At 41.2% G+C, this 15,275-nt stretch overlaps 1 protein-coding gene across 1 annotated transcript; it reads left to right on the top strand.

Moving 5' to 3' along the window:
* The first annotated feature begins 304 nt into the window (after positions 1 to 304).
* Positions 305 to 9,840, top strand: LOC108438971 (protein shisa-2). The gene is made up of 3 exons (XM_017717130.2): positions 305 to 614; positions 1,192 to 1,519; positions 8,630 to 9,840. The coding sequence occupies exons 2-3, from the start codon at positions 1,216 to 1,218 to the stop codon at positions 9,223 to 9,225; spliced, it is 900 nt and encodes a 299-aa protein (XP_017572619.1). The 5' UTR covers positions 305 to 614; positions 1,192 to 1,215; the 3' UTR covers positions 9,226 to 9,840.
* The last annotated feature ends 5,435 nt before the right edge of the window (positions 9,841 to 15,275 follow it).

Below are 15,275 nucleotides of genomic sequence, written 5' to 3' on the forward strand. Positions count from 1 at the left end.
ATATTAGAACAGAAAAAAGTAAAGTAAACTGCTCTGAACTGTCAGTAGTAACTGACAAACCTTGTGGCGATGAAGCCCCGCCCCCTGCACTATGACTGGCTACATGTTTTAACACACAAGCAGAGCCAAGCAATCTGTCGTTCTAGAACGCGAGGCTCAAATAGCCAATCCTATCGCTGAAGGGGCGGAGCTTTTCGAATACGGGTATGTTAAACATCCATCGGTTCCCACCTGTTTTGGACACACTGTGATTCGCAAGACCACCGCATGGCGGCTTCTGCACTACAGAAGAGACGCTATAACTGATGACACTTGCTAGTTAGCGCTGGCAAACAGGGGCAGAGAGTTGTAAAAAGTCCAGAAGAAAAAAAAAGTTTAAAAAAGTGGTAAAGTAGTTGGCCACTGCGCAAGCGCTGCTGAATGGGTAGCTTAATACCTCCTGGCTCGGGGAAAGGATGTCAGAAATGCGCTCAGTGAAGGAGGAGGGGGTAATCTTCAGCTTCTGTAGGGTAGATGACACTTGAGGGGAACAAGTCTGAAACAAATCAGACATTTGCTGCTGCAGTGATTGTTTGCGACTTCTCGGCGGTTTGAATGGAGGAACTTCTGAGGAGGTAATAAGCGCATGACACGGATTAGTGAGAGAGGAGAGAAAAAATAGAAAAAACAACCCAACTTGCTTGTCTGGTCGAAAATAAAGGGATTTCGTGAGAAGCCATGCGAGGGATGGATTACATGCGGAGTCAGTGTGGGTTTCGCCGTATCTCTGGGGAAGATATTTGAGAAGTGAAGGCTATTTTTCAGCGGACACGGACTGAGTGCCTCGCTTCAGCGTGAACCGGGTTTGATGCTCAACTTTGCCTCAGGTCCCTAAACTTTCTAATAGGCGCATTAGATGTTGGGTTTTTTCCCCCCACTTTCTTTCTTCCTTGCCGTAAAAAGTCCACTTAGGCATTTATCGGCTTGAATACGTCTCAACATTTCATTCAAGTAGAAGAGACGCTGAGGCGAGACTTTGGCGAAACTTTGGCGCGGCTGCGCGCGCTGGTGGATCTGCTAAATTGAATTTCTCTGTCAAATGACATTCTTAAACCTCTCGGCTCGATTCCACTCAGCAGCCCGTCTCTTAATCTCATTTATTTACCAATTTAGCCAATTGGCTGGTCTGAAAGGGACGTTTTTGTTGCACAGAGGGTCTCTCAGAGCGGTGGCAGCATGCAGGGCAGGGGCTTCCCCATGGCCCTGGCCGTGGCTTGGACACTGTTGACCAGTCTGAACGTAAAGGCTAGCGGGGAGTACTGCCATGCCTGGAGAGACTCCCAGGGCGTGTGGAGGGACGGCTTCCCCTGCCCTGAGCGCTTCGACGGGGCGGAGGCCATCATCTGCTGCGGCCAGTGTGAGCTGCGCTACTGCTGCTCCAGCACCGAGGCCCGGCTGGACCAGGGCAGCTGCGAGGACGAGCAGCAGCCCGGCCAGGGAGCCGGGCAAGGAGGCAAGGAGGACAAAAACACAGGCGCAGGTAAACACTGGGAGTCATTATTGTCATTGTTTCCATGTGATAGAGGCCACAAGTGCTTCTTTGTCTGAATCATGCGGCTCACTGCAGCAGCGTGTGCCATGTAGGTTAGCAGTGTCATCTAATAACCAACAAATGGAATATACACCATTCAGCATGTGTCGTGGTAGTGCTGTCTTAAAGTGCTGTCTTTGGTCTTATAGCAGTGCCATGATGTAACAGTGTCATGTTATTGTAGTGGTAGTTATACAGGAGTGCCAAGATTTGTTGGTAAAGTGTTACCAGTACTATGTTATAACAAGGCCAAGTAATGCCATCAGTGGCACGCGCAGCACTGCCATTTGCCTTGTAATGCAGTAGTGTCATATTATAACAGTGTCATGTACAGTGGTGCTGTGTGTAGTAGTGCCATGTTAAAGCAGTGCCAAGTTATAGCAGTGCAATATACACCAGTGCCACATTATGGCAGTGACATACAGCAGTGCCATGTTATAGCAGTCATATAAGCAGTGCCATGTTATAGCAGTCATATAGCAGTGCCATATTATAGCAGTCATATAGCAGTGCCATGTTATAGCAGTCATATAGTAGTGCCATGTTATAGCAGTCATATAGCAGTGCCATGTTATAGCAGTCATATAGCAGTGCCATATTATAGCAGTCATATGGCAGTGCCATGTTATAGCAGTCATATAGCAGTGCCATATTATAGCAGTCATATAGCAGTGCCATGTTATAGCAGTCATATAGTAGTGCCATGTTATAGCAGTCATATAAGCAGTGCCATGTTATAGCAGTCATATAGCAGTGCCATATTATAGCAGTCATATAGCAGTGCCATGTTATAGCAGTCATATAGCAGTGCCATATTATAGCAGTCATATAGCAGTGCCATGTTATAGCAGTCATATAGCAGTGCCATATTATAGCAGTCATATAAGCAGTGCCATGTTATAGCAGTCATATAGCAGTGCCATATTATAGCAGTCATATAGCAGTGCCATGTTATAGCAGTCATATAGTAGTGCCATGTTATAGAAGTCATATAAGCAGTGCCATGTTATAGCAGTCATATAGTAGTGCCATGTTATAGCAGTCATATAGCAGTGCCATGTTATAGCAGTCATATAGCAGTGCCATATTATAGCAGTCATATAGCAGTGCCATGTTATAGCAGTCATATAAGCAGTGCCATGTTATAGCAGTCATATAGCAGTGCCATATTATAGCAGTCATATAGCAGTGCCATGTTATAGCAGTCATATAGTAGTGCCATGTTATAGCAGTCATATAAGCAGTGCCATGTTATAGCAGTCATATAGCAGTGCCATGTAATAGCATTGACAAACATGCAGCAGTGCCATCTTATAGCAGTTTGAAACAGTGTCATATACCAGTACTATGTTATAATAGTAATCATATATGGTACTGCCATGTTATGTCAGTGTCATATACAGCATTGCCATGCTATAGCAGTGTAATGTAGCAGTGCCATGTTGTACCACTGTAATATTGCAGTGTTGCGTTATTCCAGTGCCATACAGTATTGCTATGTTATAGCAGTGTCATACAGCAGTGCCATGTTATAGCAATGTCAGACAGTAGTGCCATGTTATATCAGTGCCATATACAGCATTGCCATGTTATAGCAGTGTAATGTAGCAGTGCCATGTTCTACTAGTGTAATATAGCAGTGTTATGTAATTGCAGTGTCATACAGCATTGCCATGTTATAGCAGACTGATATACAGCCATGCTGCATTATAGAAGAGACGTACAGCAGTGCCGTGCTATAGTAGTAAAATACAGCAGTGCATTATATAAAAAGGTCATATACAACAGTGGCGTGTTCTAGCAGTGTTGTAAAGCAGTGATATGTTATAGCATTGTAATATAGCAGTGCCATGTTACCGCAGTGTAAGATAGCAATGCCATGTTATAGCAGTGACATACAGCATTGCCATTTTATAGCAGTGTAATACAGCTTTGCCATGTTGTAGCAGTGTAATATAGCAGTGTCATATGCAGTATTGTCATGTTATAGCAGTGTGATATACCACCTTGCCACATCATGGGAGAGACATAAGCATTGCCATGTTATAGCAGTAGCATACATCTTTCATTGCACTTTATTCGTATTGTGATCTTCTATAGTTGGTGAAGTTGGTTGCCTTTCCTCCGTCCTCAGGCCCAACAGATATTTCAGTTCAACTCAAGTGAGTCTGATTCTATTTTAAATAAGAAACACTATTTTAAACAGAATAGAAAACAGCCAGGTGGAGTTTCAAGGGAGAGAAAATAAAAGCAGTTCCCAATCATCCTTTTCTTAAAGGGTGTTTGATTTTAAGGGTACATGTATTTGAATTGGCTGTCACAGCTGCTTTTGGGTTCATGGGTACCCTATAAAGCAAAGCGGGCCACTCAGCTCACAAATGGCAGATTGTTCCTGTGCTGGGTTATAAATAGCCCTGTTTGTTCTCAAGGTAATGTGCGTGCTACCCTGGCTGCCGCTGCTGCTACTGCGCTCATGCATCAAATCTTACACTGCCCCCCTCCACCAACACCACCACCTGTGGATCAGGTTTGGACTTGACCAGGTCCCCACAGCCCCACTGCTGGAGTCCCATGAATACAACCCCCTCTCCACCCCAACCCCTTTGTGTTATGCGTTATTTCTTAAATCCCAAAAACACATTTTCATTGGAGTACTTTAAACAGCAGGAGTCCTAACAAAAAACAGCTTTCCATGTGATCACAGTAAAAAAAAATGTCTGTCTGGTCTGGAGGTCTCATTTTGGGCCTTTCTGAGTGCTTATCACAATCCGGAGCAATTACGGCAACCAGAGGAGTTCACCAAAGGCTGTATTCCTAAAAGCAGGGGAGAAAGAGCCCACCGCAGTCTGTGGACCGTGCTACGAACCACACGGTTCACCTTCATGTCCTTAAACAGGGGGATTAGCCTGTTACAAAGTTAGATATCAATAGAAGAAAGCAAAAAAACTTGTTAAAGAGCAAGGATTTGAAAAGGCTGGGGAAAACACCCCCCCTTGCCTCCAAACCTCCAAATTCAAGCCTAGTTGATCAACCTTGAGAAATCTGAGCTAACACACTAGCAAGATTAAGAGTGAAATTAAGAAAGATATCCGTAACCCCCCCCCCCACCCCCCAGCTTAAACATATCTCATATCTAGATATTTCATATCTAGCTTAAACAGCTTTGAGAAACCTGCGCTAGCAAGCTAACGCGGCTAACTGTGAAAAGGCTGACATCAGAAAGAAAAGGCTATAAAAAGCACAGTGGACACCTTAAGTTTCTTACAAGAGTTTGCAAAAACTGACCGAATCCACCCACTCAAAAATCCAGACCTAGTTTAAACAGTCTTGAGACATTTGAGCTAGCAAAGCTAGCAACGCTAATAGTGGCTACAATGGAATATAAGCAAGAGGAAACAGAAGACAGCTGCAGTCTGGCCTGGGACAAACTGTAGACGGCTGTTTGCATTTGAACAAAAAATATAACAGGTGTGCACTCATGTTATAAGACTATACCTTTTAAGGAGATAAAAGTAGGCTAAGAAAAGCAAAGCTAACATCCTGCTTTACCAAGGCACACCAGTGTAAAAAAAAAAAACCTTGCTTTTCACGTCACTATTTAAGTCTAGTGTCTTTTTGACTTATGCCAAAACCAGCTTAATAAAGTGCAGATCCCAGAGTGCAGGCTTCAGCATCAACAACCAGTGAGATATTCCAAGTCTCTCATTGTTATGACTAAGCTTTACCTTAATACCCCATGGATTAGTTTGACTGGAAAATGAGTAATTTCACATGGGAGCAATAGATCTACAGAGATTGCTTTAATATAACAATATAACAAGTTACCTATTGTTTTTCACATTTGAGGACACAGAAACTGGTCCCCATAAATTGCCACTCATAATCCCTATTATCCAGCAAACCCCATGCGCACCACTCTGGGGTCAAATGTCCTGGCTTTACAGAATGTCCCACTGTTTTAACTATAAGCACTGAAGGATGAACTCCATTCCCTCTAATGCACATGTTTCAGTGGGAAACACAAACAGGACATGTGTTCTGCTAAGACTACATGTTGATTCCATTAAATGTAAATGCTATTTAAATGGTTATAATTGGTGATGTGCCTCTAGTGATCATACATTAGGCAGAGTCATGTACTTTATAGTGATACCTTAGCAAAATATTAATTTTCTGCAGTTTTCCCCTTAAAGCTAATTCAGTCAAAGCATGTTTGGTGTCTGAAGTTTGATTAGATTTAGTTTTGCCTTGGTAGAGACCAGGCTAATGTAGCTAACAAGTAACGGAAGCTTATAACCCCAAATTAACATTGTGTCTAACTGTCTTTGTAAATATCAATTAGAGATGCACTGATTATAAAACTGATTATAAATTCTGATTCCAGTTTTTTACAACTGGACAATGGACTTTTTGGCTAATTTTTTATTCAAGTTTTAAACTCAAACTCCCACTAACATCACTGCTAAAAAACAGCATACCTGGTCACCCTCAAAACCAGAATGTTCATTTGAACCATTGTTCAAAGAAAAACATCTAAATTTTTGTTGATTTTTACTTTTCTGCATTACGTGAGCTCCGCAGCTCCGCTTAACATTTTGTGAAAATTTCACAATAAACAGACCAATAGAAATGCTCCTGAATTGCATGGATTAATATCTATTTACACTTAACTTACTTTTAAAGTAAAGATCATTATTGCCCTCTCCTGTAAATGTATGATTTTTGAGATACTTGTTTTTTATATGGACACTGACGATATGTAGTGATTTGGTGTCCAGCTAAACCAGCACCAGACCAGCACTAGACCTCTAGAAACCTGCTTTGACCAGCGCTGAATTTATGCCACTCTAAGCTATTTTTTTTTCAGTAGGAATGAAACGTGCTATTACGTTCCAGTGCTTTTTATTAGCCAGTATAGCAGTATAAATAACATTGTTTGCTCTTGACTAGGCCAAACTGGCATTATTCCTTGGACATGGAAGAAAACAGTTTTCTAAAAGAAGGCAATTGACACAATATGTCAATATACGACTCCAATACCAAATAAACATTTTGACACAGGTGAAGCAGCATTCAAATACAGCTTGCACCTGGCTTTCATTTTACATCATAAATCTGCAACACAGATGAACCAAAATAAAAATAACAAATCGGCAGACAGCAGATTGCGTGCTCGGGGCAACAGTCTGCTGTTTCTTGGCTGATTCTGACTGCACATTTCTAATAATGTCAAACATGTCTTTGCTGATTAACTGCATTTATGTGGAACAATTTTATGTTGATTTTGTTTTTTCACTAAAGTATAATTTCATACTGAAAATGGTGCTCCTACAACTGAATACTTGGGGGACTACTTTTCTTAGAGAGGTCAACTTAGGAGCAATTTAGGGCACCCACACACAGGCAGCAAGGGCAGAGAGGTCGCAGCTGGTGGCGTTGGATTAGAGCTGATCAAATCACTGTTAATAACTGCTAATGAGGGTCCAGGGCCCCCTGGGGCCACGTCAGCAACACATCTCTTCACTCTCCCTCTCTGTCTCTTTTCATTTGGCCATCTCATGTTGACCGGTGTGCGTTCTGTCCCCCTGATCTGAGGATCGTGCCGAACTTCAAAGGTGTGACTGTGCAACCAGATACCCTCGTCTCTTTACTCGACAGGGTGGGACAGAACTCTCCTTTCACACCTTTGCTTTTCTGTGTTGTTTCAGATTAGAAAGGTTTCAGGCTACACACCACACACTTGTTGTCTCTGTGGATGTGAGGGCCACATCAGTCCTCAGTAGCCCAGATTATATTTCAGTATTATTTACCCAATGGCAATTAATGGACAATTGCAACAGGTGTACAGTGACAATGAAAACATAATTGCAACTAATGTGCTGGCAAGCAAAAACAGCACTGTAGTAACTTTCCTAGGATACTGTGATGAGTATTCACTAACAAAGAACGCACACACTGTTTAAAATATTACTCACTTCATTCTTGTCTGTTCATGATGGGATCTAATGACATGCATTCCTGCTAAAATAAGCTCTTTCTTTGAACTGTAGTCTGCTATAAACTTGGATGCACCCTAAATGATTCACCATGCATCAGTGAAAAAATGTGGCAGTTGGAAGGCGAATGCATAGCTTTAACAATGACATTCATGCTTATTTGCCTTTGTTATAATCTCATAAATGTGAATGCAAAATTCGCAAGGTTTCTCAAAATAAAGTTTGCTTCATAAAATTCTGGGGCACTATACATTATTGCAGTAAGAGTCCAAACCAGACAGTGTATTTAGATTACACTGCCCATCATTACTGACCAGTGTGGTCACCTCACGTTAAACAGCAGAGTACTGATTTCGCACAATGAACTTTTAAGAAGCAGGATGAAAAACCAGATGCTAAGCAAAATAGGAATAGCAAAGTCCCCCAAATGCAGTATTAAGTTTGATACATGGTAAAGTTACATAGCAGAACAAGGTGCATTTTGTAAAGTGTTGACATGCTGTAAAAATCACTTTATTGCATGTTTGAATTCTGCTCAAGATTAACTAAATTTGTCACTGTTAAATTTCCAGAGGCGTTATTATTGTAATATCAGTGATAAAGTGGAATATTCAATGATTTATTTTCATAAAATTAACATAATTAAGATGTAGGGTCATTCAAAGCAAAAGCATTTTAGTCTATTGTGTTTTCAGTTCTGACTTTGAACCAATTCAGCAGAGTAACCAAACAGGTACATGTGCTTTTGCCTGATAGGTCAGCACTATGTGACTGCTTCTAATATGCATAAAACTAAAGCCAGTTCAGCTTTTCTTGCCATGCAGCTAGTGCCACACACTATTCCACAATCTCTCCTGTATTTTTTCAGATGAATTTCAGATAATAAATTTACATGGACATGCACCGTGAGGTCATCTACAAATGACTGATTTATGACTAAAGACACAAATGTTAAAAGTGGACTTTATAAGAGGAGGAATAATATGCGTAAAATATATGCCCTTTTGTGTTACTTCACAAAATGAATTAATGTCACCGTGTTTTGCTCTCCCTCTTTCTGCAGTGCCTATCTACGTGCCCTTCCTGATCGTGGGCTCGGTCTTTGTAGCATTTGTGTTAATTGGCTCAGTGATCGCCGTGTGTTGCTGTCGCTGCCTGCGGCCTAAACAGGAGCCATCGTCCAGCTCTGGAGGTTCAGGGGGCGGATCTGGAGGACGTCTCCTGGAGACTATCCCCATGATGGCTGGTACTTCCCGCGGCTCTTCCTCCCGCCAGTCCAGCACGGCCACGTCCTCCAGCTCATCAGCCCCTCCCACCAGCTCCATGGCTCCTCCTGCCATCCCGCGCCCTGGCCCTGCCCCTCTGTTGCGAGCACAGGCCTCTTGCTGCCTGCCACCTGACGCCAGCGTCTACGTCAACATGCCCACCAACTTCTCTGTGCTCAACTGCCAGCAGGCCACTCAAATCCTGCCCCACCAAGGGCAATTCCTGCATCCACAATATATCGGCTTCGCCCACCCAGTTTCTCCAGCCCCGGCCTTTCTGGACCCAACACAGGGGGCCTATAGGCCTCTACAGTCCCCCTTCCCCCCACCCACCAGTGTAGCCAGTGTGACCAGTGTGACCAGTGAGCAAAAGCACCCACCCGTGACTGTGTGAAGGCTCATGTGAAAGTCCATTTGTATGGGACTCGTGTCCATTTGTATGTTTTTTAGACATTGGAAGCTATGCAGTGAGGGCAATCAGTGTAGTCAGTGGAGAAGCCCAACTGAAGTCATATGAGGGACGCACAAACAAGCACGAGTCCGTCAGAGACCTAGCCATGGTGTGTCATGAGTGCGCGGTAAATGGAGGTTAATTTTATGTGTATCTGTGTGTGTGCGAGTGTTCCAGGTTTCTATGACAACACAGTAGCCCTCAGGCCTGGGGACTGAATGTACTCATATCACTATACAGTGCACAGCGAGGGGAAAGTTCAAATAAATGGAGGTCAATTGTGTGTTTATCTGTGCGGATGTTCGTTCTGGATTTTCTTTAACACAGCAGCCCTCAAAGCCTGGATGATGAATGCACCCATATCACTACACAGCACCAAACTAAAGAGAAAGTTCAGACAAATGGAGGTCAATTGGTGCCTCGGGTGCTATGTTGCAGGGATTCTATGACAACACAGCAGCCCCCGAGCCTGGACGCTGACTATACTGATATCACTATACAGCACCCACCATGGAAAAGTTCTAATAAATTGAAGTCATTTGGTGTGTTTTGAAGTGGCTCTGTGTTCCAGCGTTTCTACAGCTACACACAGAAACTCTCAGTGCACTCATATCACTATACAACAAACAGCAAGTGTGTGTGTGGGTGTGTGTGTGTGTGTGTGTAGCTGTGTGCACTACGCAAAGAAAAAAGTTCTAATAAGTTGAGGGTAATTGATTTATCAATGTTTCGCCCACAGATGTAATCTTATGTAGCAGCTGTCGAGTGCACAGCTCAGTTTCTGTCAACATGCCTGCGTACAGAAGGTGTTATTAATTTCAAATGATATTATCTTGTGTGTGTGTGTGTATGTGTGTGTGTGCGTGTGTGTGTGTGTGTGAGAGACATGTCTCACTGTGAGAATAGGCCAGGGGAGTATCTACAGCCCCACCTTTTGGAGGGCAGCCCCCACTTGCAGTTGACTATTAAAGGGCCCATTTTCTACATTTTCCTTCTGTTTAATTTTTCCTCACCATTTATGTACCAAAAATGGCCCTCATTCATTTTAACATGTTTTTAATAAATGAGTTCTGATCTGATTGGCTTCCCTGTTTTGGGCCTTAAAAAGCTCTCGGAGCTGAAACACTCCTTGTAACTTCAACATTAATGGTGGAGATAAACTGTGGGCTATACAAGTAAATGAGGTTGGTTCTCCTGACATCACAAAAACATTGAATACAAAACAGCCTGTGTTTGCAATTTATTAAAAATGGTACATTTTCAAACTTTAACACTGTCTATGTGTTAAAACTCATTTACTTAAAAAAAATCAAGATAAATTTTGTTTTCCATGATATGGACCCTTTAAAAAAAGTTCTCCAGCGCTAATGTATAATATGAAAATAATACAAAATGTTCATGCACAAGGACACAGAGTTACATCCTCTGGCCTTTTTTCCACCTTAAGATTTTAAAGGAAAGAGACTAACAAAGCTCTCCTTTGGTCATCGTCTGTTTTGTCACTATGGCAGTATTAAAATGGCTGTGTGCTGCTGTTTGTCAGCCTTTCTACCTTGAAAGTAGTAGTTAACCATGATAAAGAAAGTTCAGTGCTGTGAAAAAATAGCAACAGCACAGCCTTCAATCATTTGCCCTTGACCTCTACACCTAGTGCTTTTATTTGTTATAGTTACTTGCATTAGCCAGTTAAATGAAGGGTCAGCGATCATATGTTGAGTTTACTATTAAAAATGTGTTTTCCTTTGGTTAATGCTAATGGGTGGGTAATTGTTAACATACAGGGTTAGTGCTCACTTCACTGTAACAATGTCTCGGGGACATAATGCATGGTGACTGGCTCTTTCAAACCTCTAAGCAGGCTAAAATGAAATTCTGGCTGGAACAGGCAAAGCCTGTTTCATTGTCCAGTTCAGCAGCGCAGCATTTAAATAGAAACTGATATGAAGCGATTGTTTCCTATAGATTCTGATTGTGTCAGATGGGGTTTCGTAAAGCACAACAGCTGCTATAAAAGAATGCTTTTTTGGGCGGAGCCTGTACAAGTCAACTGGATTGTCTGTATTTGGAATGGTTCGCTCATTAAAGGACAATTCCACCACATTTTAACAATTTCTGCATAATTCAGTGAATTTAGAAAGTACATTTAAAGTCAAAACCTGATCTTAACATTAATGTAAAAAAGTGTATTTGGAATGGTGTTGTGTAATAACTGTGAGGATGATTTAGAGACATTAAAAGCTCCGGACGTCTGGTTCCTGTCACCACCGCTGTGAACAGTTCTGACTCTAGAACAGATTTGTTGTTAAACCACTCTGACTACGTTTTCATCTGAATAATTGTACAAAAATCAATAGAATTCCCATTTAACAGATTCACTGCTCACTATAAACTAGTGCACTATTTCTCCAATTGGCTGCATTAATGCATGCAGTGGTAGGCAAAAGTTTGGGTGCCTCTGATCAAATTACATGTTTTGTTTTTTTGTGAAAATAAGTAACATATCCTCCATACAGAGCACACACCTGCACATTTTAATGCACAACCAGTGTTTATCTGCTGGATATAACGTATAAAAAACATAAAAAGTGTAAAATTTATGGCATATTAAAAATTTGATGTATTATTCTTTTCCAACAGTTAAATTGAGCAAAAAAACCCCAAAATTGTGCTTTAAAATTAGCAGAAAAATACCATATTTAACTCTGAAGAGGATGTGTTACCTTTTTTCACTTAGAAAAATCAACAAGCTATATCACTTGATGGGGGTTTGTTCAATTGTCTGTGTTTTTTTCACTACACAGCAAACACAAAGGAACAAATTCTAATAAACTGTAAAAATCATGGCCTGTATGTTCTTATAGGACAGCGGATACTGCCGACATGTTCAGCTCAGAGTGAATGTATGTTACAGAACTCTGCAAATTATATCTTCGCTCTGCTTGCATTGAAGTTAATGTAGCATGCGTGTAGACGCAGAGTGTGTATGTAGCATGCTGTATTGTGCTATATGAGGTGTGTGTGCTGAGGAGTGTGTGTAATGGGAATCACAGGTGGTGTGTATGATGTGAAAAGCAGTACAAGTTCCCTGTTGGACGCTTAAATTCTAATGAAGTGAGCACAACACACAGACTGTGACGCTCCACCCCTGTCCCCCTGCCTCGAAACACACACACTCACATGCCAAGCAGCTCGCTCAACAGAAACACACTGAACACACCTCATTGCCAGTGCCACAAAATCCTCTTAACAGAAATATACAAACATAAAGGGGTCAGGTTTTAAAGAGCCCATATCATGGAAAACTAAGTTTTCAGAATTTTTGGAAAAAAGTGTAAGCAAACATTGTTAAAGTTTCAATTTTTTCACTCCCCAGTCCATACGGTCCATATGTGGACACTAAGTTGCAAAAGCCTCCCATTTTTGAATACACTGTTTTTGTGATGCCACAAAAGCTCTCTCATTTACATATCCACCTATTTAACCTACAGCAGTTAGCTCCGTCCGCTCTTGCTGATGTTATAAGGAGCACAACTGGTCAGAATAGATGTAATTTACATGTGTCAGTCTTAAAAGCACAGTAGCAAATTCTAAGAGATATTTTACTTATTTTATTTTATGTTTATAGCCCACTCAGACTAAGGTCTCATTTATAGGACACTGAAAAATATCCAAAAAGTCACAGTTTTAGAATAAACACAAATAAAAGAACATTTCAATGAACGTATACATATACACTGTATGTGTGTGTGTATATATATATATATATATATATATATATATAAGACCACAAGAACACTTTTACATCCCATTAGGAAACCTTAAAATGCAACTCGACTCAGTCCCAGAACATCTGTTAATGTGTCTGTACCATTTACACTGTGATAGCAACCCATCAGGAAAACCAAAATAACCATTAGTGAGTGCTTTTACATGCGCTTAATAATCCAATAACTGCACAAAATCAGATTTTGTCAGTAATCCGATCAACGTGTTTACATGCACTCAAGTAATCAAATAATGTGAAACTCTGAGTCTATATGGGTCAGGCAGTAATCAGATAATTACAACCAGCCAATAAACTCAGAGAAGAACAGGTGACATAAACGTAATGTAATACTTCATGTCATTGAAGCATTGAGCCACTTTGCCTAAAAATATGAACATACACTCACTAGCCACTTTATTAGGTACACCTTGCTAGTAAAAGATTGGACCCCCTTTTGCCTTCAGAACTACCTTAATTCTTCATGGCATACATTTGGTTGATTATTTGAGTTACTGTTGCCTTTCTGTCATCTCAAACCATTCTGCCCATTCTCCTCTGACCTCTCACATCAACAAGGCATTTTCGTCCACACAACTGACTGCTCTCTGGATATTTTCTCTTTTTTTGGACCGTTCTCTGTAAACCCTAGAGATGGCTGTGCGTGAAAATCCCAGTAGATCAGCAGTTTCTGAAATACGCCAACAACCATGCCACGTTCAAAGTCACTTAAATCCCCTTTCTTCCCCATTCTGATGCTCGGCCTGCACTTCAGCAAGTTGTCTTGACCACCTCTACATGCCTAAATGCATTGAGTTGCAGCCATGTGATTGGCTGATTAGCTATTTGTGTTAACAGGCAATTGAATCTGATATCTAATATCCTTATCTGATATCTAAATCAGGTTTCTAGCCCTAACTTCGATCTAAGAAGTATGTATGCTGTTTACGTGAGCATTTGAATGATCAGATAACTGCAGAAATCAGATTATGATCGGATTATGCATGTAAACGCACTCAGTGACTGCTGGACACCTTCAGAAACCAACAGAAAGCTTTAAGAGCTCTGCTGGGAAAATAAACACATAAAATGGAGAAATAAGACAAAATTTTTAAAAATACATTCTCGTCTGTCAGGTTGTTTAAAAGTATTTTAAATTGAGCAAAAGGTAAAAGATGTATTTTAACACTTAAAAAGAGAGGTCATGGAAAAATGAACTGTTTTTGGTACATAAAACCACAAAAATGCCATAAGTGGACTTCAGAGAAAAGCAATAAAATATACAAAAAATGGGGGATATGTTCCCTTTAATGTGCACGAGAAAAGGGTATGTGAGTCAGTGTGTGTTAAACGGACTCAGTGTAGCTGTGAACGGCGGTCTTCAGAAGGCAGCCGAGTTAATTATGCAGTAAAAACTCTGCCAACTGTTCCCCCTCACTGAGTCTCTCTCCTGTGAAAGAGGTGTATGTGTGTGCCGTTAGGTACACTGGAGTGCTACCAGAAAGGTTCCAGCGGATTTCATCTGGAGTGGCTTTCTTTCAGCAACACTGAGAGGATGGTGGTGCAGTGGTGAGGGAAAACACTCAGACAGTGTGAAAAAAGCCCCAACATTTGACCATAAAAGCACCTTCCTCAAACACCAGACTGATACCTGAGGAGGAGCTCTGTATGTAAAGCAGTGCATGATTTACAATCTAACATTCAATAAATGTCACAACAATTGCTAAATGTTAAATGGTGCTGCTAACTAGGACAGAGAGGCGATGGTTCGCATAAGCTTAGCTAGCATGCAGTCAGCTGGTCTCACAGAACTTCTCTTCTCACAAAAAATCTAATTTGAAACAGTTAAATACAATACACGTACAGTTGGTTTCATTCAAGGGTCTTTCATTTATCATCTTTCTGGAAACCACGTTCAATGACCAAAACTAGGCCACTGGGTAAGGCATTGGGTGAGACATTATAAAGGAGGAGACAGTAGTTGGAAAATGAATAGGAAAGCTTGTAAAGATTAATATGTTATCAGTTACAGGGAAAGTCCCATCCTTCAATAAAAAGAGCCAGTCAGTTTGCTGGTGGTGCTGCCCCACTCATTTGTAGAGACCTGCGCATGCACATTAGCCAGAACAACCTGAAAAAAAGGTTTTTTGTGCAATAGTGAGCCAAATGCTACAAGTTATTCATGAGATATTTGCAAGATCTTTACCAGTGATTTTAAATATGTTTTTGA

Source organism: Pygocentrus nattereri, chromosome 24 (genome assembly GCF_015220715.1).
Source record: "Pygocentrus nattereri isolate fPygNat1 chromosome 24, fPygNat1.pri, whole genome shotgun sequence".
NCBI classification, from domain to species: Eukaryota; Metazoa; Chordata; class Actinopteri; order Characiformes; family Serrasalmidae; genus Pygocentrus; species Pygocentrus nattereri.